This window comes from Salarias fasciatus, chromosome 22 (assembly GCF_902148845.1).
Source record: "Salarias fasciatus chromosome 22, fSalaFa1.1, whole genome shotgun sequence".
Classification (NCBI taxonomy): Eukaryota; Metazoa; Chordata; class Actinopteri; order Blenniiformes; family Blenniidae; genus Salarias; species Salarias fasciatus.
The window spans coordinates 28,381,014-28,406,352 of record NC_043765.1 but is presented as its reverse complement, the minus strand read 5'-3'; the positions used below and the strand labels follow the sequence as shown (position 1 = coordinate 28,406,352).

At 45.1% G+C, this 25,339-nt stretch overlaps 1 protein-coding gene across 1 annotated transcript in view; it reads right to left on the bottom strand.

The window, feature by feature from the left end:
- Window positions 1-6,027: 6,027 nt before the first annotated feature.
- Window positions 6,028-25,339, bottom strand: part of c1galt1a (core 1 synthase, glycoprotein-N-acetylgalactosamine 3-beta-galactosyltransferase 1a) — a 100,752-nt gene continuing 81,440 nt past the window's right edge. The window contains exon 3 of the mRNA XM_030120129.1: window positions 6,028-6,109. Within this exon, the coding sequence (XP_029975989.1) occupies window positions 6,028-6,109 (82 nt within the window). The remainder of the gene's footprint in view (window positions 6,110-25,339) is intronic.

Sequence of the window (25,339 nt, the reverse complement as noted above, 5' to 3'; positions counted from 1 at the left end):
GCTTTAGGTCTGGATTGTGTCAAATCAAGTCGGATTCTCCCTATGCGGAACCAAACAGCATCTTTAAGTCCATATCTTAATGCTGGAGACTCTTCATGTTGGGGGGGGGGGGGGGGGGGGCTAATGTCTCCGTCAGCATCTCAGTACGAGATACGAGAGGAGGGGGGTCGTTGACGTTTCCTCTGTCAGACCAAGGCTTTGATGATCCGCCAGGGCCGTAAGCAGGTGGGACGCTGACAGGCTGGAAGCACAGGTAACCCCCCCACCCTGGAGGCCAGATGGGAGGAGAGCAGAGGGGGGTAATGCCGGCGTGTGAGTGACAGGATCCATTATCCCATATCCCGACACGCTCAGGTCAGGCTTTTTAGTGCTAATGATGCTGGAAAGTAGGGTTCAGGGTAGCTTCAGGGACCGCTGGAAAGTTCAGCTGTGAAGCCTGAGGACGGCGGTCTGCAGCCTGACACTTCCCGCCAAATACATTATTCACCAATAAACCAACTTCTTGTTTCAAAATAAAAGCACTGTGTCCCTGTCAAAAAGAGACTGAAGCAAACAGACGGACAAGAAACAGCAGCAGTGAAACCGTGAAGGCCTCCGCCAATAATCCAGCTGCAGTCTCACTACCAGTGACGCTGCATTCAAACCTTGTTTCATCCTTTGTTTCACCGCTTCAAGAAGTTTCTGCCACGAAAAGTTTAGACAAAGACAACTGGGTTGTAATTTAAAACACATAAAAGACTCAAATCACACGCCGTCCTTGGAACGATCCCGTCCGTTGGACTTTGGAGTATTGAGGATCTGCTGCAGTGGAAAAGTAAAAAACTTCCCCCTGAATTCATTAATGTGCCGAATGTGAGGTCTGCTTTGTGTTTCGTCTCTCTGCTCTGTGTGTGTGTGTGTGTGTGTGTGTGTGTGTGTGTGTGTGTGTGTGTGTGTGTGTGTGCTCCCAGGAGGTGTGTGATGTATGTAACCCAGTTCAGGTTCCTCTGCGAATCCCCGGGCGGGGCCGACCGGACCGCCGACCCGCCGCGGGGTGCGTTTGAGTGCGTTCCCTCCCGGGGACTCCGCCATCAGTTTGAAGCTCCAGAAAGGGAAAAAAAAAAAAAAAAAAACACCACCAAACAGCAAAATTCATTAGCCTTGTGTTTCTGTTTGATGGCGTTCAGACATCTGCATCCGACCGGCTGCCGTCTCGCCTTTCAGAGGATCCCTTCTGGTTTTATCTGCTTTTTGTTGTTTTTCATGAGGCTGCTGCTGCTTGGTTCATCTGTAAACTCCGCCCTGCGGTCGGCGAGGTGAGATCAGACCAGCGGCCTGGACTCCTCTCATCTCTTCTCCATCATGCTGTTTTACATTCGTCTGTCTTTGATTGACGCCACTGTTTCCACAGCACGGGTCAGTCTGGGGACATTTTTATACTTTCTCAAGATTAGCGTTAAAGAGCCTTTGACCGCCTTGAAAACCTCAAAGAATAGAGATTGTGTTAAAATATCAATATATTTGAATTAATGTTCTGATTCTGGCACCAATCACTCACAAACACGTTTCTGTAGCACGAAATTCACTTTATTCAATACGATCCCGACATTTAAAGCCATTTGGTTTTTTTTTTTCATACATTTTTGTATTTTGCACAGTTAAAATAATAATTTCTTGTGTAATTTAAATGATGGAAAAAGCCGACTCAGCATGAAAAGAATCTGAAACAGCGCCCCCTACAACACAGCCCAAAAGGATGTTTTAAGCAGAGCTGTAGGATTTGGTCAGCCTCTGTGGTGCGGACAGTCAGAGAAAAGCCTCTTGGACCCACGGCGTGAACCCAACAGGAAGTCGGCCATTTTGAATGAACTGGGCCATTTTTCTGTGTTTTTGTCATATTGCAGGGCAAACGCCTCCACCGGGTTAATACACATTTTAAAATCTGACCAGCACATATAACAGGCCTTCTTCATGACAAGTTACCCAAGTGTTCCTCAAATGTCAAAGGGCGTGGCCATGGCGAAGCTACGCCATCAAACAGGAAGTGGTGTTTAACTCTCCTCCACATGCTTCAATCTGACTGAAACTTTCCACGTGTGATCAGAGTCGGCCCTCATCGCATCCCTCGGACAAAATACACTGCCAGTCACAGCGCCACCTGCTGGACAAGCCTAAAATCGCTGATCACCTGGAGGGCGACAGCCCACCCAGCGCCGCTTCCAGCTTTCATCTATATTTTATGTATAACAGCTAAATTACAAATACACAGTGGGGGAAATCTAACGTGTAAAAAGCACTGTGATTAAAACAGAACTCCAGCTAACAAGGAAGGACGACAGTATTTATTTTAATATTTTACCTTTACTGCGATTTTATGAAACCAATGGGTGAAAACTGGAGAAGTGCTGAGTTGGAATTTATTCCAAATTCTCAGCACAAGCCTGTCAAACTTCTCATTATATGTGGAAAGTGAGAAGCTGGAGGTTTAAAAAAATAAATAAATAAAAGGTTTGGGAACTGTTTGACAGTTGATGGCATTTATACATTTTTAATTTAACCTCATGCCGATAATACACTCCGTTTTCACTCACTGATTCTAAGTGAATGCTAAACGCCAGGCTGTTTCTCTAATGAGTGTATCTTCTGCAGTTATGTGAGAGTTGAATTCCAGAGGAAGAGTCAAATTAAGGGAAATGAAACCCCTGAAAAAATGAAAAAAAAAAGAAGTCCCTCCCTACTGTGTGTGTGTGTGTGTGTGTGTGTTGTGTCTATTTCCACTTCAGAGTTGAGCTGCACACCTGAGCTCCAGCAGGAGGATCCCCTCTGGGTGAACCCGCCTGCTGGGTTTCATGTTGGAGATGAGGGTTTATTTTTCTTTAGGAGGAGGTGGGAAGAGGAACGGAGGAGGAAGGAGGGGGAACAAGTGGGAGTAAACACGGGGTTGGATCTGGGGGTTGGAGACGCCACAAACCGGAGTGTGTCAGGACGCTGCTGCAGCGGTGGGGAACACCGGGGGGTGGGGGGTGGGAGGGTACAGTCAGGAAATAATTCAACAGCCGTCATCCCTGCAAATCAGTGTTTTGTGTGTCAATCAGGCTGTTCTCCTGTGAGTTGAGTTTAGAAAAGGGGAGAAAAGAGGGTCTGCTGCCTGGTACCTGGAGGGAGACATGAATATTTAGAGTCAGGAACACAAACTGTGGAACAATTCCTGACTGGTTGATTTGGTCAGTAAGTCAGTGAGTCGGTGGGACGGTCTGTTGTTTGGTGGGTCAGTGGTTCACTTGTTGGGTTGGTTGGTGGTTCAGTCGTTGATTCAGCTGGTTGGTGGTTGAATCCATAGTTTGGTCAGTGGGTTGGTCCATAAGTCGGTCCGTCTGTGGTTCGATCGGTGGGTTGGTTGTTGGGTTGGTTGGTAACTTGATTGGCCGGTGGTTCAGTCGGTGGTTCGGTTGATGAGTTGGTGATTTGTTTGGTGGGTCAATCATTAAGTCGGTGGGTCCATCGGAGGTTCGGTCAGTCAGTCGGTCGATCCGTGGTTCGGTCGGTGGGTCAGTTGGTTAGTCGGTGGTTGGTTCAGTCAGTGGATTGGTTGGCTGCTGGTTGGTTATTTGGTTAGTTGACCGCCAGGCTGGTTGATTGGTTGGTTGATTGGGGGGGTTAATCAGTGAGCAGTTTGACCTGAATGAACGAATTCTGTGTGATCCAGCAATTTTGTCCAAATGCCAGGACACTTGACAAAACTGCAAGATCACGCAGAATTCAGGAAATTGGCTGAATTTAAATGACTTGTTGTGATCACAACTTCCTGGAAGGACTGAAAAGTTGTGTAGTGAGAAACATAAAAACAAAGTGGGGCTTATGAAATATGGTGCTTCATTAAAACTGAATTAAAAGAAAATTAGTAGAAAAACAAAAGAAAATGAGTTTAACAACATAGAACACATACGTCTTTGATGACTAGGGAACAGATATTCGCCTCTTTCTGGCCCTTTTTAAAGCACATGTAGTCACTGCCGGGTCCAGTAATGAGTCCTAGTGGGTGTATTAGAGCCTGAGCTGGTGTCTTGTGTCCGCTGCAGATTGTTCTTCCTTCTCTGGCTGCTGTTTCTCTTCCTGCAGGTATTTCTGTCTGCAGAGCTGCGAGTTTCTGATCTGTGGTTGTTGGCCCCACCATCCTGCCCACTGTTTACTCTCTGTTGTTTCTCTGTGTTGTTCCTTTCTCTTTTCACAGTCCCTTCACTCCAACCGATGGCAGCTGGCCACCCACCGCACCGTCTGTCTGAGGTTCCTTCTGCTTAAAAAAAAAAAAACCAAACAAAAAAAAGTTTTTCCTCCTCACTGTTACCGCTGGGTTTCTCTCGTTTTTTATAGGTCATTGTCAACTTCAATATTTCAAGTTTCCAGAGAGTTTACTGTAAAGTGCCGCCGTATAAAACCCACAGAGGTGATGGAAAGAGTTCACTGTGTTGGAAAACTCTCGTCCGATAACACTCACAACCAACTGAACCCTGCATGTCTAATCTTTAGAAGAATCCTGCTGGGAGAAGGCTTTTAATTTTTAGAGGGAACCTTTTGCACCAGGAGAACCATTTCGGTTATTTCACAAAAAAAAAAAGAAAATCAACTATTGGCTGAAATGATAAACAAAATGAATAAACTGATGCTCTTGATGTGATCTTGAAACATTTTCATGTATTCTTCATATTTTTCGTATTCTGTTAAGTGATAGGGAGCTTGTAATTCCTTCTGATAGCACACGGTGGAGTATTGAGTCACTTTTGTGTCACACAATTGTTAGAGCTCACTGACAGTTTCCAGAACAAACAAGAAAACCCATTGAACTCAATCAAAAAAAAAAAAAAGCAGGAATCACAAGCTCTGTAGAAATTACGCTAAAATAATCACAATTAATATCCTAATTGAAAAGGATTCATGGATAAAGAACAAGTCACAAAACACAAAGCTTTGCATTAGATTACCAAAGAAAAGCAGCATTATGTCTTAATCAGCCCGACCAATCCAGTGTGTTGAAGAAAAATAAACAACACAGCAAGTCGAAAACCCGCTGAATCCAGTACCGATGCCTCCAACCAGGAAGCGAAAAGCAGAGGAAACAGCAACACACCAATGTTTTGGTTTTCACAGCTACCAACTACAAGCTGACACCGACTGACTCAGAAAGACAACTGAACCCAAATCAGAATCTTCAGACGAGTAACCAGGAAGTTTTAACCACTGCAAAGTGGACTCCGCTCGTCCAAATGTGACCTCTTGCCAGTATTTCTCTCTTTTAATTTTGCATGAATAAAAAGGCAACAGCTGAACATTAAAGGTTGTTTCATGTCAAGACAACGAAATAGACAAGCCATTTTTAAAAATAAATTAATTAATTAATTAACCACAATAACATGTATTGAACCTAATAACGATTGAGCTCAACTGAGAATCCTGGGAGATTCATGATGTCATTGAAAATGGCCGCCTGAATGAACCTCTGATGAATGAATCGCTGTTATTTCATCCTGTTGTTATTTCGGGTCAGTCAGGGCAGGTTTCAGCTCGTCCAGGGGACGTTTTACTGCTCAAAACGAGTCCAGTGTGACTGGGAGCCAACAAACGTCAGCAATGCTGGCTGTAACTCCACCGAGCCTGGAACCCGTGACCCTCTGAACCTCGGCTGAGTCACCTCTCCATCACCTCAGCCACTCCCTCTGGGGAGGTTCCCAGTTCGCCGATCTTCGCGGGGGGCCGGGCCGGACTCACCTGCGGGCGACGGCGTGCCGCCGCCGCTGGACGGCTGCTGCGGCCGCGGCCGGTGGGGGGAGGGCGGGGGCGGGGGCAGCCGGGGCAGCGAGCTGATGACGGACGGGAACAGGAACGGGTAGACCCCCGGCGCGTAGCGCCTCATCTGGACCAGCGGGGGGCTGCTCCGGGGCTGGGAGGCGCGACTGGCGGTCTTCATCACGGCGACGGGCGAACGCTGAGCGGGCTGGGGCGTGGTGGCGGCGGAGGGGCCGGGGGGCCATGGGTCGAGCCCCGTGACTGCGCCTAGAGCGTCTGCCGCCGGCGTGGCGCCCCCTCAGCGCGCATGGCGGAGGAGATCATCACCGACGTCGCTTCCCTCTTAACGCTGCAACACAGACACACGTTAGCGTTAGCGGTTAGCGGCACATCCTCCAGCAGCGCGGCGGATGAAGCCGTCTGCAGGTATGAATCCAGACGGGGTGACCAGCCTGACGGCCCCGGGGGAATCTCCCGGATACGGCGAGACGCAGAGCTGTCAGCCTGCGTTTGTCTGCCGCTTGCTCACGTTCCCGCCTCCTCTCCGGTCAATCCTCCAGGTACAAGAAGCAGACGCCCGTTCCAGATCAATAACCACACACTGCCTGGCTTTCAACACGCCGCTGCGCTCCATCAGCACATTTCTTTTTTTTTTAGAATACTACAGGATGACGATCATGATGATCATTGATTTGAACCGATGCAGAACATCGTTGCTGCTGCAGCAGAAAACCTTCTGTCAAACGAAGCGTTTCCAGCACGGCCCAGCAGTTTTACACCAAACACATTTTCTACTCTGCAAAAAATCGAAATTTTTCAAAATTTCATAAACTTGTTTTGAGGGAAAATGTCTCATTATACTTGATTTAAGAGAAATCCACTTAAAAAGTCAAGTTTCAGCAAGGCCTTCTCTTAAATCTCTTAAATTTTCACTCCTTCTATTTCAGATGTTTTCACCTAAAGTACTTTTACCTTGAAATAAGTGAAAAAATCTGTCCACAAACCTGGTCAGATTTGGACTTTTTGCAGTATCAGTCTTTCAGCTTTCAAAATGAACCAATGATAAGCCGTTTGACCATCAGGTTCACCATTTGTAACGGTCTGAGCTCTGTTTCATCGGGTTCAGCTCCTCCAGCAGAAAGGCTCTCAGCCGTTCAGTGGCTCCAAGATTATCGTGTGACACGTATTTTAACTGAAAAACAAGTTTTTGATTTTAGTCAAATTAACGTGAGATAAGAGACCAGAGCAAAATTTAAAAAAAAATCAGATGAAAATGTTTATTCATGTCTTCACCTCCTCAATATAAAGACCTACGTCATTATCGGGGGGAAGAAAACCAGTCCGCATCGGGATTTTTTTTAAAAACTAATTTGTTGTAAAAAAAAAGTTGATTAAAAAAAAAACAGTCTAACAGTAATTGACTTAAAGCTCTTGTTTCTAACCTTTTTTTTTTTTTTTTTTTGTATAGTTTTGGCGGTTTGAAATCTACTAGTCTGTGCTGTATTTTAAAAAGACATGAGGATGAGTGGCTGAGTTTTAAGTAACCCAGTTTTCTTTATGCTATGATTTTGGCTTCTTTTAAACACAGTCAAGCTGTTGGCTCCTGATACAGTTTGTAGACATCATCTTTGGACTTTATCACTTTTTCAAGCAAACTAAAAGGCACCAAAATATTCTGACTCAAACAATCACAATTTAAATCAAATTGGGAAAGAAGCATATCGTCCCAGCTCTCCTCATTATGACTCTTTTTGTTGTCTAACTCGTCTCTGGGTGATGCTGGCCACCTCTGGCAGTATCTCCTAAATCACACACACAGTACATGTTCAATATTTTGCTTTGTGTTTTCTGAAAAACCTGAAAACCAGTATCAGCATCTTCAGACGGATGGAGGAAGTGACATGAATATCACCGCGATCGCCGACATTTTAGAAGCAACAACAAAACACACACACACTTAGTAAAGGTCAGACCTCCTCGCAGCAACAGTAAATACAGCTGAAATGTCAACATCTGGGTTACGTACATCTACGTTCTCCTCAATGCTAACGAGACAGGATTTCTCCCAGAAGAACCAATCAACACCTTCCAATCATTAACATGCTATATGGCTGAATAAAAGCAATGCTGAACCAGCGGATCATTACACCTCAACGATGCAGTCACCGCGAAAAACGGTGTAGTTTTCACAAGGAGAAGCATGACTGCTGTCTGTTGTTACAATATCAGCCATAAATCAACCTTTCAAAGTATAAATGAATAAAGTCGTGACGTTTTCACAGACGAGCAGTGATGCTGTGAACATCAGCTAGCCAGCAGACTGTGGCGGAAGCTGCAAGCTAGCTCCATGCTAGAGGCTTCCTGCGCCACCGTGTGGACCGCCTGAGGAACATCTGACGTCCGCACCAAGCGCCAAACTCCGCTGGTAAAAACTGAAGACGATGCTGAAGAGCAGAAAAGCTCCAATACCGTTGAAACTCGAGCATGATGGTTTCAAAAAGAGCCCGGTCTCACTGGAACCCATTCAAAACGCAGATTTTCAGAGTGTAAATAACCATATAAAACATGTCCTGGTCTCTGTCTCTAGTTTCTACAATCGTGCCGTCTTGACATTTTCACATAAATCATCTGTTGATTTTATTTTAGGAGGTAAAGTTTGGCATAGATCGCCCAATCACAGCGCCTCCTCTGTCCACGTGATGCGGTCATGTGACAGGCTGGACCAATCACATTCACATCCGGTCTCCAGAGTTCAATATGGAGAGATCAAGCTTAAAGCTTCAAAACGGGATTTCAGAACGCTGTGGGGGGCGTCACTGGACTGGAGACCCTTCCAGGACCTGGACTTTAGACTACTTCAGGACCAGGACTGGAGACCCTCCAGGACCGGAGACCATAAAGAGGTGAGCAGAGGTTTCAGTTCTCTACCTGACGAGGTCCTGACCTCCGTACATGAGAGGGGAGTCATCCGGGGTTACGGCTGACAGCGGTGTGTGTGTGTGTGTGTGTGTGTGTGTGTGTGTGTGTGTGTGTGTGTGTGTGTGTGTGTGTGTGTGTGAACCGCTGCAGCCAGCAGAGAGGAAGAGAGCTGCAGTTTGTTTGGCTTCAGCAGATTCAGCCCCGCCTCCCGGGGGATTCCTCCTGCCGTACCCACAGTACTGTAACAGGTTCAATCAAGAGGGACACACACACACACACACACACACACACACACACACACACACACACACACACACACTTTGAGGAGGCTCAGTTGAAGCCCAGCACTCTGTCTTGGAAGGGGATCCGAGGGGATTGGTTTAAAGAGCAGGTCCCTCAGTGTGAAGGCCGCCGCCGCCATCGCCATTGTCACCGCCATCGCCACCGCCGCCGCCATCGCCACCGCCACCGCCATCAACACACTGAATCTGTGCTTCATGACACGACGACGAGATGTTTACTGGGCTACTTCCATCTAACACACACACATTCATCCACCTGGAGAACACACACACTCACACACCTGGAAGAAGAGGAGCGCCTGACTCACACACAACTTTCATTACTTATGTTCAAGACTTTTTTTTTTTGAGGAATCAGTTTGCATCGAGTTCTATTTATTTATTGTTTCGATCAGTATGTACAATCAGAACGCTGCATTGCTATTTGTATATTTAGATTTTTTGTGTTTTTTTTTAAATCTAATCTCTCTTATTCGTTTTGTTTCTTAACGTCCAGTTTGTCTCAGTGCATGTTTGTAAAGCTACAACATGAAAATGTGGACTATTCTGGTATTATATCAAATATGATGTGTATTATTTCCAAATGTATATTATTATTATCATTATTGTTTCTCTTTTTTTACTGTTATTTCATATACGCTTTGATTCATCTCAATGTTATTTATTTACTTACTGATTTTGATGCATCCTGTATCAAGCAATTGTAATAATTGGAAATCTCATAAAACAATGTTTTATTCCTCAAACAAGAAAACATATTAAAACGTTTTAAAACATTATGGAAAATATCAACTCTGACATTTAATACCTGCACAAGTAAAAAACAAACAAATAAACTGGATGAATGTTCGACAACTAATCATTTTAATGAGCAACAGGAAATAAAATATGTGTTTGTGGGATTCTTACTGCGTTCAGTTTCCATTCTCACAGCGTCTCAGCTTTTTTGGCATCTGGACAGGAAAGAAACTTTCCTTGAGTTTAGTTTTTTCTCAGACTGGATTCCTCAGGAGTGAAATCAGGCGACGAGCTTCACTGGGAACCAGCATGGTGAAGCCCTGAATGCCGACGCTGAATGTTCCCGATGTTCTTGAACTACACACACTAAATCCTCCATGTTGGCAGTGGAGAGCTTCTTCAGTCTGAGAACACACACATTCAGTGACCTCTGATGACTGTGGGAGGCGCTGAGGGCCTTCCAGGCCATTCACAAACACACACACACACACACACACACACACACACACACACACACACACACACACACACACACACACTCACGCCTGCACACACACTTCCTCTGAGTCTGCAGCATGTGTCACATTAAAACATTATCACTCAGCTGCAGTCGAGTATTTGCAGAGAAATGCACCGAATTTTCGAACAAACATGCAATTTTGCCAATTATCACCATCCCACTAATGTGTGTGTGTGAGTGTGTGTGTCTGTAGGAGTGTGTTCCTCTGCCTCCAGAGTTTGGCTTAATGGGAGGAGAGACGTGCTGCAGGTAAACTGTTCTAATTCCACAAGACAGAGAGAAAGAAGACGAGCAGAAGCAGGGATTCTTATGGGAATGCTTCCTGTTTTTTTTTTTGTTTTTTTTTACAGGCTGGTGTTATTCAGTCAACAACACACACACACACACACACACACACCGTCTTCAAGAAACTTTCTTCCCTCACTGTGGCGAGAAACAAGGGGTAACGCACCGCCAGAATAATTCATGAGGCTTAATTTAGAAATGTGGCTCCTGCTGCCGTGGCGGAGGAAGAGGAGGAGGAGGAGGAGGTGATGAAGAGGAGGCGAAGGTGTCGGGAGGACGGCGCTGCTCACCTGGACACGGCTGAGGAAGGAGGAACACAGGACCTTATTTCTGTTGATGGAGCTAATTTGCTGTGTTGGTTTGTACTTTGTGAAAACACTCCTGGCTCATTTGTAACATCTTGAACAGAAGCGATTTTTTCACCGTGAAGGGCAAAAAGGAATACAGCAATAGCACATCAGGGGTGTCAAACATGAGGCCCGTGGGCCAAAACCGGCCCACAAGAGGCTCGAATCTCACCAAACCATCAAGCAGGAAAAACTTTCAAGAATTCATTGATTGATAAAATAAAAAAATCAAAGTAAAGTGACACTGAGACTCGAGCTGAGATATTAGCCATGCTGCCATGCAAGCTAGCTACCTAGCATTAGCTTCAAAGCCATCCTTCAAGGCTGAGTTTGGAACAACACCCATAATGCAACAGGGAGAAGAGAAGTTTTTCAGATATCTCACTGTATTTTGCACATGAAAAATTAATCGAAATTGGATTTATGCTGAGAACATTTTTCAGTAACAATTGTTTGGTTTTGTGAAAATATCGACAAAGATGCTCTGGGAAACTTTAAAGTTCCGATTTTAATGTTACTGTGGCTCGATTTTACCACTTAACATGAAATCTGAACTGGACCCCGGTATTAAAACATTTTGGCACAGCTGCTGTCAGTCCTGAAGATGTGATGTGGAACTGCTAACTTCTAGCTAACAACAGCCCAGCTAACAACAGCCTAGCAAACAGCAACCAAGCTAACAACAGCCTTGCTAACTATGGCCTTGCTAACAGCAGCCATGCTAACAGCAGCCAAGCTAATAACAGCAGATATAATAACAGAAAAACTAGCAACAGCCAAGCTAACAGCAGCCAAGTTCACAGAAGCCTAACCGTAATCATCCTAAAATACTGAAAATGAAGGGCACGATGTCGAAAGAAAGGGCCAGGGGAGCATAAAAAAATATTAAAACCAATATTTTCATGAGGAAAGAAGCAAACTGGATGACAAATATACTTTCATAAGCACTTCAGAGCATTGAAACCAAACCATTAAGTAAGACTTTTCAAAGACGCAATGTCAAAAACCAAAAAAAGAAATGTACGTAAAAATCCTGAAAGGATAAATGATGACTGGAATCGTTCATGTTTCATAACTTAAAACTGAATAAAGTGTAATGAATGGGATGTTTTTTTTCCTCCATGAGATGTCTGCAGGAAGTCCTGCTCACCCACAATGCAATGTGCTATTGGTACCAATCAGGTGAGACTGTGGACTAACTGGAATTAAGACATTAATACAGAGCTCTCATGGATTCTGGCAACCTTCCATCTTCTCATAGGGCAGAGCTTCAGACGGCGAGTCTTTCGGTTTTCGGTGGAAAGAGCTCAGAGCTCTTCATCGCCACGCTGGAATCGTCTTCACCTCTGTCTCTGTTTCTTCTTCCCCGTCTCCCCTCTCCGCCGTTCTCTCCTCGCTTGGTTTAGCAGCTCCTGATGGATGGAGGCCCCCCCGGCGCCGACCCCTGGCATCTGGATCGCGGCCGTAATGACCGGGCCAAGTGGTGCTAACATGCGTCAGTGAAAAGGTCAATAGACCCGAATGGCGAGGCGCGTATCGACAGCGCCATCCGTCACACGCCGGCGGTGGGGGGAGGGGCGGAGGGGTGGGGGGGCTGGTGGCGCTCTGACAACAACTGGTTGTACATCAGTCACACCGGGCTCAATTACAAAATGATTTCGCCGTCATTTTCAGGCTGAGGGGAATCAAAGGCGGCTCTGTGAGCGCAGCCCCGAAGGGACGAGATGTATGACAGACTCACCGCTAATCACACACACCGCACAAACACCTTCCCTTCATTATTCATACAGGAGCCACCAAGAACACTCCGCTCTCTCTGTCTTTCACCGTGTGCATTATTCATCATGCTACATGAAGGCGGCGGCGGCGGCGGCGGCCTCCTCTCGGCGCTCCACACACCACGAGCTTTCCGTTTCATGTGGAGCTCAGAGTCGCTCATGCTGTGAGTCTTGGGACCCATTCTGAGTATCAGGTGTTTGGAGATCGGGCTTTATTAATTCACGTGCAACCATGACCAGCGCACACACACACACACGCACACACACACACACACACACACACACACACACACACACACACAAACCATTACAGCGTTGCATGTATTCATTGTCCTCCACTGGATTCTTTATCAACGCGTCTTCGTTTGATTCCGTCAGCTTGCTCGGAGGGAACAAAAGGTAAAGTACAGCACGGTGCAATCGACGGGGAAGGAGGTGGAACAAAGACAAGACTGACTTTATAAACCATGTAAACCACCTGTGTGTGATAAACACCCGCCTGCCATCAGATAGAAGATCAGTAGGACCGATCGTCACACGGCTCACCAGAGTGCTGCTAATGGACGATTTCAAGCCGCAACAAGAGGAGAGATAAACACTGAGGATGTTTCTACTGATTATTTGATAAATGAACAAAAACTGTTCTAAGAACTTGTTGAGTATTCATTTACAATTTACAATCAAGTTTTTAAACATCAGCGCCAAAATCAATCGTGTCAAAACTTCACCAACGATCAGTTTCTTTCAGTTTCTTTTACCCATGATTTACTCCTGAAGAGGGAGGAGAAACGTTTTGAGACGAGAAGGTCGGCTTCTGGGTGCTTTCCCAGCTTGTTCCTGCACATTGGTTCAGGTAATATTCTATATATATATATATATATATATATATATATATATATATATATATATATATATATATATATATATATGTAGAGTGTATGTATGCAGCGTTGTCAGGGTTTTTGATTGCTGTTTGTGTTTTTCTGAGTGAAGAAAATATCTGCCTGTTAGTAGTGAAATAATTTGTATTTTGTTTTTGTTTTTTTTATTTAGCCAGTAAAATGTTGCTTAGTTCAATTTGTTCCAACAATTTCCATGGCGTCTGTGCTAACTGTTACCATGTCAGTGGGTTTTCCCATAGAAGCTAGCATTAAGCTAGCAGACTTTTTTTCATTACGGATCTTATTGACTGTGTTTTGTGGCATCACATCTGTGTGGAAAGCGTAATTTAGCCTCACATGAATATCTGCCAGTCAGCACGGACTCTTCTCAATGGCAAATCATCCTCAACGGTGAACCATAAAAAATAATTCATTTTCAAAGATTGTTTTTAGATCAATTAGGTGAAATTGGATAATTTCAACTCTGACAATCTCTCGTGACGCGCTCACAGTGGTTGAGAAACAGTGGATTAGCAAGCAATGCTTCCAACATCCAGTCAGCTGCAGCCAGGAATGAGTTGTTCAGCCACACTCAGCGGATTTACTCCCTTCTTGGTCAGGTAATTACTCTCTTTTTCATCAGCAGTCGTACAGGGAGTAGTATCTGGATTTGCTACACTGTAACCTTTTAAAATCATGACATTTGTTCCGAATCTGACTCGAAAACTTTAAAAAAAATATGATGACTGAACATGAGTAGCCACAACTGCAGACACAAACATGCTGCTGATGCTAATGAGGAAAGAATGCCCATGATGAGTTTGCGCTGACGGCCAGGCTACAGAACCTCGGATGACTTTCTTTTGTGACGGCGCTGAGCTGAAAAGCAGCTTAGAGGGGGACGGCCCAGAGTCCCCAGAAGAGAAGCCTGTGGTGAGAAACCAGGAAAACACAGTTTTTCAGACCCACTTTAGCACATTTCAATGCCACCTGAAGCTTGATCAATTCAAGAGTTTCTTCCTGTTTACAAATTACTAAAGACAGAGTTAGCTTTTCACCTTGTAAAGACACTTAACGAGCTCCGTTCGTCCAGCTCACAAACTACGCTCAACACTTCCTGGTGAATCTGGATTCAGGGTCATGGGATCATGCCATGAATGTCACAGTGCAAAGGATTATGGGATTAATCAACTGGCTGAATGGGGTTTACATGAAAAGCGATCATGAAAACACAGCTGGAGTTGAGGAAATGTGAAGCCAAATTCATCCTAAAATCTGGAAATGCACAGCTTCTGGTTCCCTGATGACTGAACTGAGCACATGTATTATTGCCTGTATCGACAGTGACGGGAATAATGCATCATAAAGTAGAGGTTGACTCTAACACCGCCTCTCCACTCATGAATTTAGTCAGCCAGTTACAGTCAACATCTTGCTTCGTGCCACTTTGTGAGCAGATGTTAGCTTTAGCATAATCTGAAGCTGCAACAGTCTCTTTCCTAGCGTTCAGGTTAAAAAAACAAAACAAAACAAACAAACTTAAATTATGTCAGAATCATTTTTAATTATAGTCAAAAATAAATATACATGATGATCTTTGAGTTGACATTAATGTCACAGCCCTCCAGGAGAGCAGCACTCATCAAAACAATAGAACCCCGGATGCTAACAGCTTGGCGGTGGGAGTTTGGGGCTTTGTGCTTCCACTTCCAGGCTCTGATGCAGCTTAAAAAAGTACTGCTTCATTATTTTCCCAAAAAAAAACCTCTGAAAGTTGACGAGGAGGTTATATTGACGGTTGGTCCGCAAAGGTGCAGTTTCCTCCGAACAAGCGTGGCGTGTCTGTGAAGCAGGGTGATAAAGCCGAGAGCCGACAGGACATGAAGTGAGCGGAGCACCTTAAATGACTGAGCTCAGGAAACACAAGCATTACTGAGGTGTTTCTAATGAAGAGTCAGCGGGAGCCATCCCCAACACAATCCAGCAATGTGTCAAAAAAAGCATCAGCGACAAAGGAGTTGAACGCCGTGGTGTCACTGTGTAATGTTACATCTATCACACTCAGAGAGGAAAACGACTCAATGTAAGGTTCAACGCCAGAGCATCAACAAGTCCTTATTCTTTATTTGTGGTATTACTTTTGTGTCGGCCACATTTCTTCCTCTAATCCAGATCAGATCAGATTGTCTTACTGACATGAACACTGAATGTTGAGCTGGTTTCTACGCACCACAATGTGACCCGATTCACTTCAGTGGATCACTCCCACAATGCTTTGCACTGTGATGTTTGCCGTTTGTCACACTGAAAGAGAATCCAACACCCGGCTTTACCTGGAAGCTCTCCAATATCAAACTTGGAATTAACTCAATGATCCACTTTTCATGCTTGTTTTTTCATGTTTTATGAAACTGAAACTTTGGTTGAAAGTATCATCAGCTGGAGACGAGCACAGATGGATTTCTTGCATGATGTGGTTCGGATTACCCACCATCTAAGGCGAGACTGTCGCGTCATGGCGTTAGGTGAACCGACGTCTCAGACGTGACGAGCCATTTACACAGACTATGCTCAGATCAAAAACACCACCCGCTATGACCCCATCCTAATGGTGCAGATATTATCAGACTGAAATGTTTACATGGTGCAAATTTAATTCTATCAAATGACTTTTGGTTTACGTAGGCACGGCTACAAACCCTCCAAACCTTCACTTCAACAGGATTCTCCTTCATCTGCTCCTTACGCTCACGAGAGGTTACATTATCATCTGCAAACATGCAGTCCTCCGAGTCCACCTGTGAGCCTACATCCACGTTCTCCATGTCCTCTAACTCCATGACGCCAGTTCACATGTCGAAGTGCATCTGCCTCTTCGTTTCACAAAAGTTATGCTTTCACACATAAAGATGGAATGCTGAAAACGGTGTAGCTAGCATGCCAGGCCAGGAGTTGCCATTGTTTTGAAATAAAACCACACACACACACACACACACACACACACACACACACACACACACATGCGATGCACATTAACAATGGTAAGCAAACAGACACTCGAATGGACAGACCCACTTTCAACTCTAAAATTGCAAAGTCCAGGAGAATATGGACTGGAATCAGGACCAGGACCAGAACCAGGACCAGGAACCTGGTTGCTCAGCGACAGCATTTAAGAAAAATGATTTTTTTTCCCCCATTTACACTGAGGTGGAGAGAGTGTGTTCCTAAAGTTCTACCTTGGGAGCTGTTTTAGAAAAGTTGCACTTGTCACTGGCTCTGATTACCCTCAATGAAAGTTTTTCATTTGAAAACATATAAACGAGGCCTGATATATTACCCAGTCACCCCTGCCTTAGTGCCATTTTCCACTTCCTGCAATTCGGATCCAGAACAGATCCACAGCTTAAAACTACGTCACACAGCAGGAGCTTCAAGCATAGATATATGACCACAGCTGTGTATATTGCTACTAGCATTAGCCCCATTCTAATGCACAGCTGTATTTCCACTGGATGTATTTTACTTGTAACTTGATGAACCCCACAGCTGAAACAGACTCACAAGTGATCCGACAGCAGCTCCATTTTCTCCGCATACAGCAGCCAATATAGCAGGGATCGGATGAAAGATGACGGACCTGTAAAGCCATGTATGACCAGATGCCGCTCCAACTAGTTGTCTGGTAATGTAGTCAGAAGGGCTAGCATCTACGGCTCACTGGGGTGTTTGGAGGCTGCAGAACCAGGTCTCATGCTCAGTGAACTTCGCCTCCAAAGTTAGCGAAGTGCTGTTCCTAACGCAGAGGGACAGAGGAGTCATCAACGATGCTAATGCTAAGCCTTTCACATCCTCAAATACTGAAAAAAACCCAAAAAACAGCAGCTCCACATGGTTCTCTACAGAGAATATCTGGGTGGGTGTTGGTAGCTGAATGCTATTGGTTCATTTCCATTTGATGCCTTCAAGGCGTAGCGCAAAGATGGACTTGAGTGGGTCAGGACCAGAGCAGTCAGTCAACCAGCCGATCTGTTAACTGTCCATACTGGAGCAGATCGGACTCATCCCGACTGTCCTCCACTACTGTTTCCTGCTCGCCATGCTCCATCAGCTCAGCTCTATTCTCTGTAGTTACTGCAGCTCCGGATACCTCCCTCCTTGGCATTCAGCTTGCTTTTTCTCCACCTTCCTGGCGTCCTGTTCCTTCGAGCATCTCGTGACTTTTCACTGGACACTTCTATGGATTCTGTGATGCACCATGTCTCAGGTTTTAAAACACGCCTGCTTGCAGCTACGTTTCTCCAGCGCTGAAGCCACGGCGCGGTCACACTCCGGAGGCGTGTGATCTTCCCATGCATCCCAGTGAAATGGGTTCTGGCTACCTGCGGACCGGGTTCTTTAACCACTGACAAGCCACATAACCAGAAACATGAGCGTAGGCTTTGGAAAACAGCCATCAATCCATTTCTATAGACATATAATGACAGAACTGGCCCTTTAAAGTGGCTTTGTGGTCAGCTCACGTTCACAGATCCAGGTGCCTGCACCCGCCTCAAACCCGGCCCGCTCCTCTGGCTCCGATTATCTCCACACGCTGGAGAAACGTCTGAAAGCAGCTCCTAATCATGCTAAGTGTGACTAACCAACCCTAGCCGCTGCCTCCTCGGGACACACACCAGCACACATATGGCGGGGACGATAACTTCAGGAGGATATAGTGTTACCAGCACACGCTCGGCGCTCTGTCGCCGGCGTGATGTGAGACCCAGCGAGGGCACAATGGCTGCCACACGCCCCGAAACATGCAGAGGAATTCATTTCTGCGAGAGCGGAGAGCGCCAGCCTCTCTGGAAATACTGTGAAAATGAGCCGGTGAGGATTCCTCCGCTGCACATCACAAAGGCTGGCTGTCCTGCTTTACTCGTCTCCAGCGAACTAGGAAAAAACAAAGCAATACATTCACTGAATTCAAAGTAGATTCTTTAGAACAAGATGGATACATTTGAAACCATGAAGTCAGTAAACAGAAGCCACTTCCACTTTACCAAACAAGATAAAACATTTGTTTAAAGGTCTGGATTTTCCTACTCATGACATTTGCTCGCTGTTTAGTGACTGTATTTGGAGCTCAATAAAGCAACTGGTATTTTGTCTTTGATTAAAAAACAAAACTCATTTTGTGACGTTGGTTTGTGTAAAAAAGATCTTTGAATAAGGAAACAGTGGCTGGATGATTCCCACACGAGACGTTCATACAGCAGACTGGAGTTCAAGGTGAAGCAAAATGAGTGTTTGTGTTTCAGTAAAGATTTTATTGGGGTACCTCAGCACAGTCAAGTCATCCATCTCCTTCATTCACTTCCAGTTCAGGCCCTCATTTGGTTCTATTGATTGCATTTTCATTTTCCATGAGAATTTCTGATAATCAATGAAACAACAGCAGAGTTCAAACAGAAGGGGTTTTTTTTTTCTTTCTTTTTCTGCTTTTATTTTCCTGCTTGCAGTTGCCATGAAGTGACTGGATGAAACTAGCAGCAAATTAACTTAAATCTGGCATGAAAATCAAAGAGTGAAGTCAGATTCAGGAGAGATTGCAACAGAGAAACTACCGAATAATGAAGAGCAGATGAATAAAAGGCGCGGGGGGCCAGCTGAGGAAATGCATGCATGCTCCCACTATAACGAAAGCATCTATGCTAAAACCTGAACTGATTCAAGCCACTTTTCCAAAAGTTTGATACAGATACAAAGCAGTTTTATATCGTACAGTGTGTGTGAATGAATCTAAATGCAAAAGCTCCTCCCAGTGTTTTACCCGAGATCACTAGTGCTGTCAATTTTAATCGCGATTAATCCATTGAGGTCTGCCAATTGGGTCAAAGAAAAGAATTAGAGGATAATAGTCTTTTTCCATGACATTGGGACTGATTTATGAGGATTAGATTCTTCATTGCAATTAATCTCAACTTAAAAAAATTTAATTGTTGACAGTTCTCCATGAATTAATCACGATTAATTGTGATCAATGCAATTAAATTGCGATCAATGTGATTAAAACTGACAGCACTAGAGATCACACATTGTCTCCTGATTGTGGGAGGAAGGAAAAGTATCACATTACATGCATCCAGGGATAACATGAAAACTCTCAACAGACAGAGACAGAAATAAAACTAATGGAGTTCTTACTGTGACCTGAGTGTGAGGATCTAAACTGAAAAATACAACAAAACCTAACAGTTTTCTCAAACCTGGAAGTGACTAAAGTGAAACAATCCAGGATTTTCATTGTTAAAATTCAGACAATCATGTATTTTTGTTGGTGACATCCAACTGATCGTGTGTTTTTGATTCATAAACCCAATAAATCAAGTGTTCCAGTGTCTAAATCCAACCAATCAAGTATCAGCTGAGTTCAAATGAAACATTTCAATTTTCTATTGACTGAATTCAACAAATCACGAGTTGCTAAACCTAACGAGTTTGTCTGTTGTCAAGAGCTTTCTGAACCCAGTGAATTGTGTATTTTCACTGTGGACATAACTCAGGAGCAGTTCTGGTTCCTGAAAGTAGCTGATGTATTATCGTCATTTCATTCTGAGGATGTAAAATGACAAACAAAGGTCTGCACTGCTGGTGTTTCTACAGCTACATGCATTAGGAGGCTCACAACCAGGTGGCTAACAACGGCGAAACTATGTGGCTAACCTCAGCTAAACTCGGTGGCTAACAATAGTTACACTAGGTTTAACCATAGGTGGGCTCGGTGTCTAACCACAGGCAAACGAGGCGGCTACAACTGGTAAAATAGGTGGCTAGCAACAGGTAAGCTAGGTGGCTAATCATACGTAAACTAGCTGGTGAAGCACAGGTAGGCTAGGTGTGTAACGACATGTAAAGTAGATCTCTAACCTCAGATTCAGATAGATCAGTTAAAAAATCAAGAGACAAAATGAAACCAAAACCAAGCCAAATGATGAGGATGTGCCATTCATGAAACAAGATGAAAGAAACAGTACAAGGAATAAATGCATTAGTTATGTTGCAGTTTCTCACGTGTCAGGAGCCTGGATGGCCGCTGGTACAAAGCTGTTATTGTAGCGTTTGGTTTTACAAGCAGGCCCCATAACCCTCGGACCTGATGGGAGCAGCTGAACTCAGCATGAAGAGGGTGGAGTCATCTCTCATATTAGAGTTAGCTATCCTCTGGAGCTGTTCAGGGTGACGCTGAGACCCTCCAGTCAGCTCTCCAGACCATTTCACTACTATTAGACTGTTTGTGCTTCATTATTGTACATTTAGTTTCAGTATGTCTCAGGAAAAAGTGGTCAATGTTAAGACGCGTCCGTCCAGCAGACATGGATTACAGCTTTCAGTGTTCCTGTCGATCTTAACGCCGCCCGGCTCTGACAGAAAAATGAAAACGCTATTTGAGAACATACAGAAACTCCTAATCGGGACATTTATTTTCTAGCTTCAGCTCAAAAGAAAACAGCAGTAACATATCACAGGATGTTATCATGGAGCTTACAGCCCCACAGTGCCGCCGTCAAGGCTCTGACATGCAACACGCTGCGCTGCGTGTTTCTCATTTCGCCGGGTCATTACATAATGGTGTAATTAGTGTTGAAAAGGCTCAGGAAGGCACAGATCCCGATAAGATGTCAATACAGAGCGGAGGCGCAGCGTGTTAACACTGAGACGTTTCATATTGGAGGAGAAAGCTTCAGAGGCGCTCTCCCGCAGCCGCTCTGTTTTCATAAACTGGAGACACCCCGAGCCGTCCGTCCCCTCGCAGGGCCTGGAGCCCGGCCAGCCTCAATATTGTCTCATTTCTCAGCGAGGCTCCAGAGGAAAGAGCCGCATCCACAGAATCGGCTCTACACAAACTTGTTTGGGATTCTGCTTTGTGTGGCGGCGGCAGCGGCGGCGATGCGGGAACAGCCGCGTTCGCGCCCCGAGGCCGTCGACCGGCCCGCCTCGTCACCTCGTCTGCAGCGAGCCGTGCTGGCAGCGGCGGCCGGGCTCCGTCTTTTGTCTCCTCGTCCCCCCTCAGCATCCTGTTGTCTGCTTTGCATGGAATGGCCTTGTCCTCAATAGTGCCGTTGTCCTGATTATCCGTCCAATTAGCTCCGCCCGCTCCTGAGCTCCAGCGAAACTTTCTCAAGTCTGAGCGACTGTTCCAGTTACACTTTACTGGAGGAGCGTGGCGATGCATCACAAGCAGATTACAGCTGCAGCCAGGACGGAGACGAAGCCTCCTCTACAGCTCCATCACAAACACAACTGCATTTACCGGCTGGAAAAGCAGCTCCTCCGTCAGCGCCACCCAGCCCGCACACTTCCTCCAACACCCCAGCCATCAGATGACACTGGGAGGACGTCTTCAACATGAATGTCAGATTAATATTGTCTCCTATTGTCTCCAATATCTATGATGAAAAACTGAACAGAAAGCTGTTGTAACTCACACAACCGGGACATACGTGACTCAAGAAGCCATATTGAGTGTGTTTATTCCAGAAAAAACACTTTGTAAGGCAGGAAAGCAGCACTGAATAATTATATAGGCAGACTTTAACAAGGACATCGCCCCAGTGAGATGGATATTTAAAATGAGAAACTGTGGAAAATGTGTGATTTTGTTCAGCTTGACACCACTGTGACAGAGATTTAACTGTGTCGTTGGCATATCACAGTGTACAATTACTGACTTTGATTTGGATTTCATTAGACTGAGTCCAGCATCGGGTCCCATACTGTGTGGCGTAGCTCCTTGTGCCGCTTATCAGAAAACGTTCAGTGATATCACCAACGACGTCTGCAGTTTAGAGATCCTTTAAAGTTAACCAGAATGACAAAGTAAATTATGTCCAACTGAAAAACCGCGAGCTGGTAGAACTCCAGCTAACCGAACCAGCAGAGACCTTTGAAGCAGCAGAGTTAGAACGACGTTGCTCGTTAGCTAAACCGCGCAGCAGGTAGCTTCTCAGACAGGCTCCAGGGCCCACACATAAGCAATGCTACATGCTAATCATGAAAAACTGTGACTGATTCACTCATTAACAGCGAGCTGGAGTGTGTGGCGGCACACAGCGAGTTGGGTCTCCCAGTCTGCTGTCGGTATCGTTAGCAAGAAGCTAAAGGTTAGCGGGAGCGCTGGTCCTTTAACAACGTGAAATCAGTGCATCTCTTTTCACCTATAAAGGGTTAAAACGATTCAACTAACGAATAAATTATTGATTTTATTAGCCCACATCTTAATATTAGCTTATTACATTTTTGAAAATGTTATTTATTGATGTGAAATTTCTTCTGTGGCAGAAGGAAAAAACTATCTGGCTTGTCTTTCTACTTATTTGAAATTAGTATAACCAGTGATTTTATAACATTTTATTAACAAAGCCAACAGATTATTGCTGCAGAAATACTTCAAAATGCTACTTTTCCATCAATTGTTATTGTCTCACATGAACACAAACAGTAGATCCAGCCTTTGTCTTGAGTTAATCCCCTGCAGGATCTGCTCATGAACACACACACACACACACACACACACACACACACACACACACACACACAGTCTTGTATTTCTATCCTTGTGGGGACCGTCCATTGACTCCCATTCATGTCTAGCCCCTAACCCTGACCCTTACCCTAACCCTAACCCACACCACAACAAAGCCTAACCCTAAAGAAATGTTTTTGCACTTTTACTTTTTTCAGTAACTACAACATGGTCAAGAAAACACTGTTTCTCCTACTTAGGACCGGAAAAAGGTCCCCACAAGGCACGTCGTTCCACGTTTTGCTATCCTTGTGGGGACATTTGGCCCCAACAAGGATAGAAATACGAGAACACACACACACACACACACACACACACACACACACACACACACACACACACACACACACACACACCGTCGTTCATCCCTGCCTGTGTTCTCCCTCCATATGGACTCTTCTTCCTGGCTGGCTCCTGGTTCCTGCCTGTACGTGACGCTCCTGACTCACACACCGGCAGCCCCGGTGGCTTGTTGACAGCAGCCAGGCTCTTTTATGCAAATTTTGAAGAAGTAAATAAGAAAATCTGAACAGAAATTGGGGCGTTTAAAGTAAAATGCAGGCCAAACTTTGTGGGTTTGCTGCAGGAACATGCTCAGAGTGCTGACATCTGTTTGGCTCATTCAAGGTGATTCCTGAGGCCTTTCCTCAGCTGGCCCTCTACGACGTTCATTCGTGCACTTTAATATATTTTTATGAGGGTTAAATAAGGCTGTATAAACTTTTCAATAAGCTTCTTCTGGAAATAACCCTTCCCTCTGGAGGTGGAACTCTGTTTTGCTGAAATCCTGAATGAATTCAGCAGAATATGACAAATCCCTGCAGTTGCCCCGACAGTGAGCAGGAGCTAGCGCTAGCTGTCACAACACAAACCACCAAACTACGTAACATCTCAGACACACAGTAAGTTTAACTCTCCAACATCAGGAGCCTCTCCTTCTGGTTCACAGTGGTTAAACGACAGCATTCCTATGAGCTGGAAAGCTACTTCTTCTCCAGGGTTGCCAGATCTGACTCACTGTTTTCAGCCCACCTTAATAAAAACCAGCTCAAATCTCAATCTCTGCAGGAACTCATATTAAAACTGCAAAACTATTACATGCAACACAGCTGGACTAAAGAAACAATGGAAACACATGACACAAACACCCAAGAATCCCTGAAAAAAAACACCCAATCTGGCAACAAAGGTGGTATATTTGGTGGACAGACACAGCAACATCCTGTTCTCAGCAGAACTCGCTGGAGGGACTTTTAGACTGGATGAAGTTCAGGAGCAAGGCTCATTTGGAGAAACACACTGAATATGCTGCTGCTGGACCTCCGACACCTCCGTGAAAGTGTTGAAAACCTGCATCATGATAGACCTTTTGTATGTTTTTATGAGGAATACAGAAGTAAGTTGGGTGGAGTTAACTTCCCCCCCATGTTCAGCATATTCTTGGTTTTTCTCACTGCATTGTGCATAAAATACACGAACAAGCTCTTTGATAGCGAGTCACTTCTCGCGACATGAAGATTCATTTGGGCGCATTAGGGACAGACGGTGGGGGCTGGAGAGTCTCTGGGATGGTGGTCTTGGAGTGGCAGAGGAACAAGCGCAGCGTTTAGTGATAAGCTCCGTGCGGCTGGATGTTAAATTGCCTCAGTCAGGATTAGAGGCCGAGATCAGTGGCAGAGGGAATCTGTTGCTTTGTTAAATGATAGGGCGGTCCGGCTCCAAAGCCCCTCGCAGCTGGATCCCACCGCAGTCCGTGAAATGTGGGCTACAAGTAATCATCTGTGGGACCGACCACCAACACACACACACCATTCTCACAGCTCTGAATCTGAATTACAGCGAACGCTGATGCTGCTGGCTTTACGCACAGAGAGCAGTGTACCGCATCAACAAACCTCAGCAGGGCCGGTCCCAGCTTTTCTGAGGCCCTGATCGGGGGCTGCCCTGCCTCGGTTCTCGCTCTGCGGGAAAACCCCTGATTCAAATAACCAAGAGCTGCTCGTTATATAGACGCATGTAAATATAGAAACAGAAAATCAGCTGCAAGGACCAACAAGGGGCTGAACTACTGAAGGTCTGTTCAGGTATAGCCTGCACAAACATGTGGAAGGTGGTTTAATCACAAGACAAGAAATATTCAGTGTGTATTTCAGATCACGCTAAATATTTTGTTGAAAACTACGGTTGTCCTAATCGCACCTTTTTGGCACCGATATGAGCATCTTCCGATCCCAGATGATA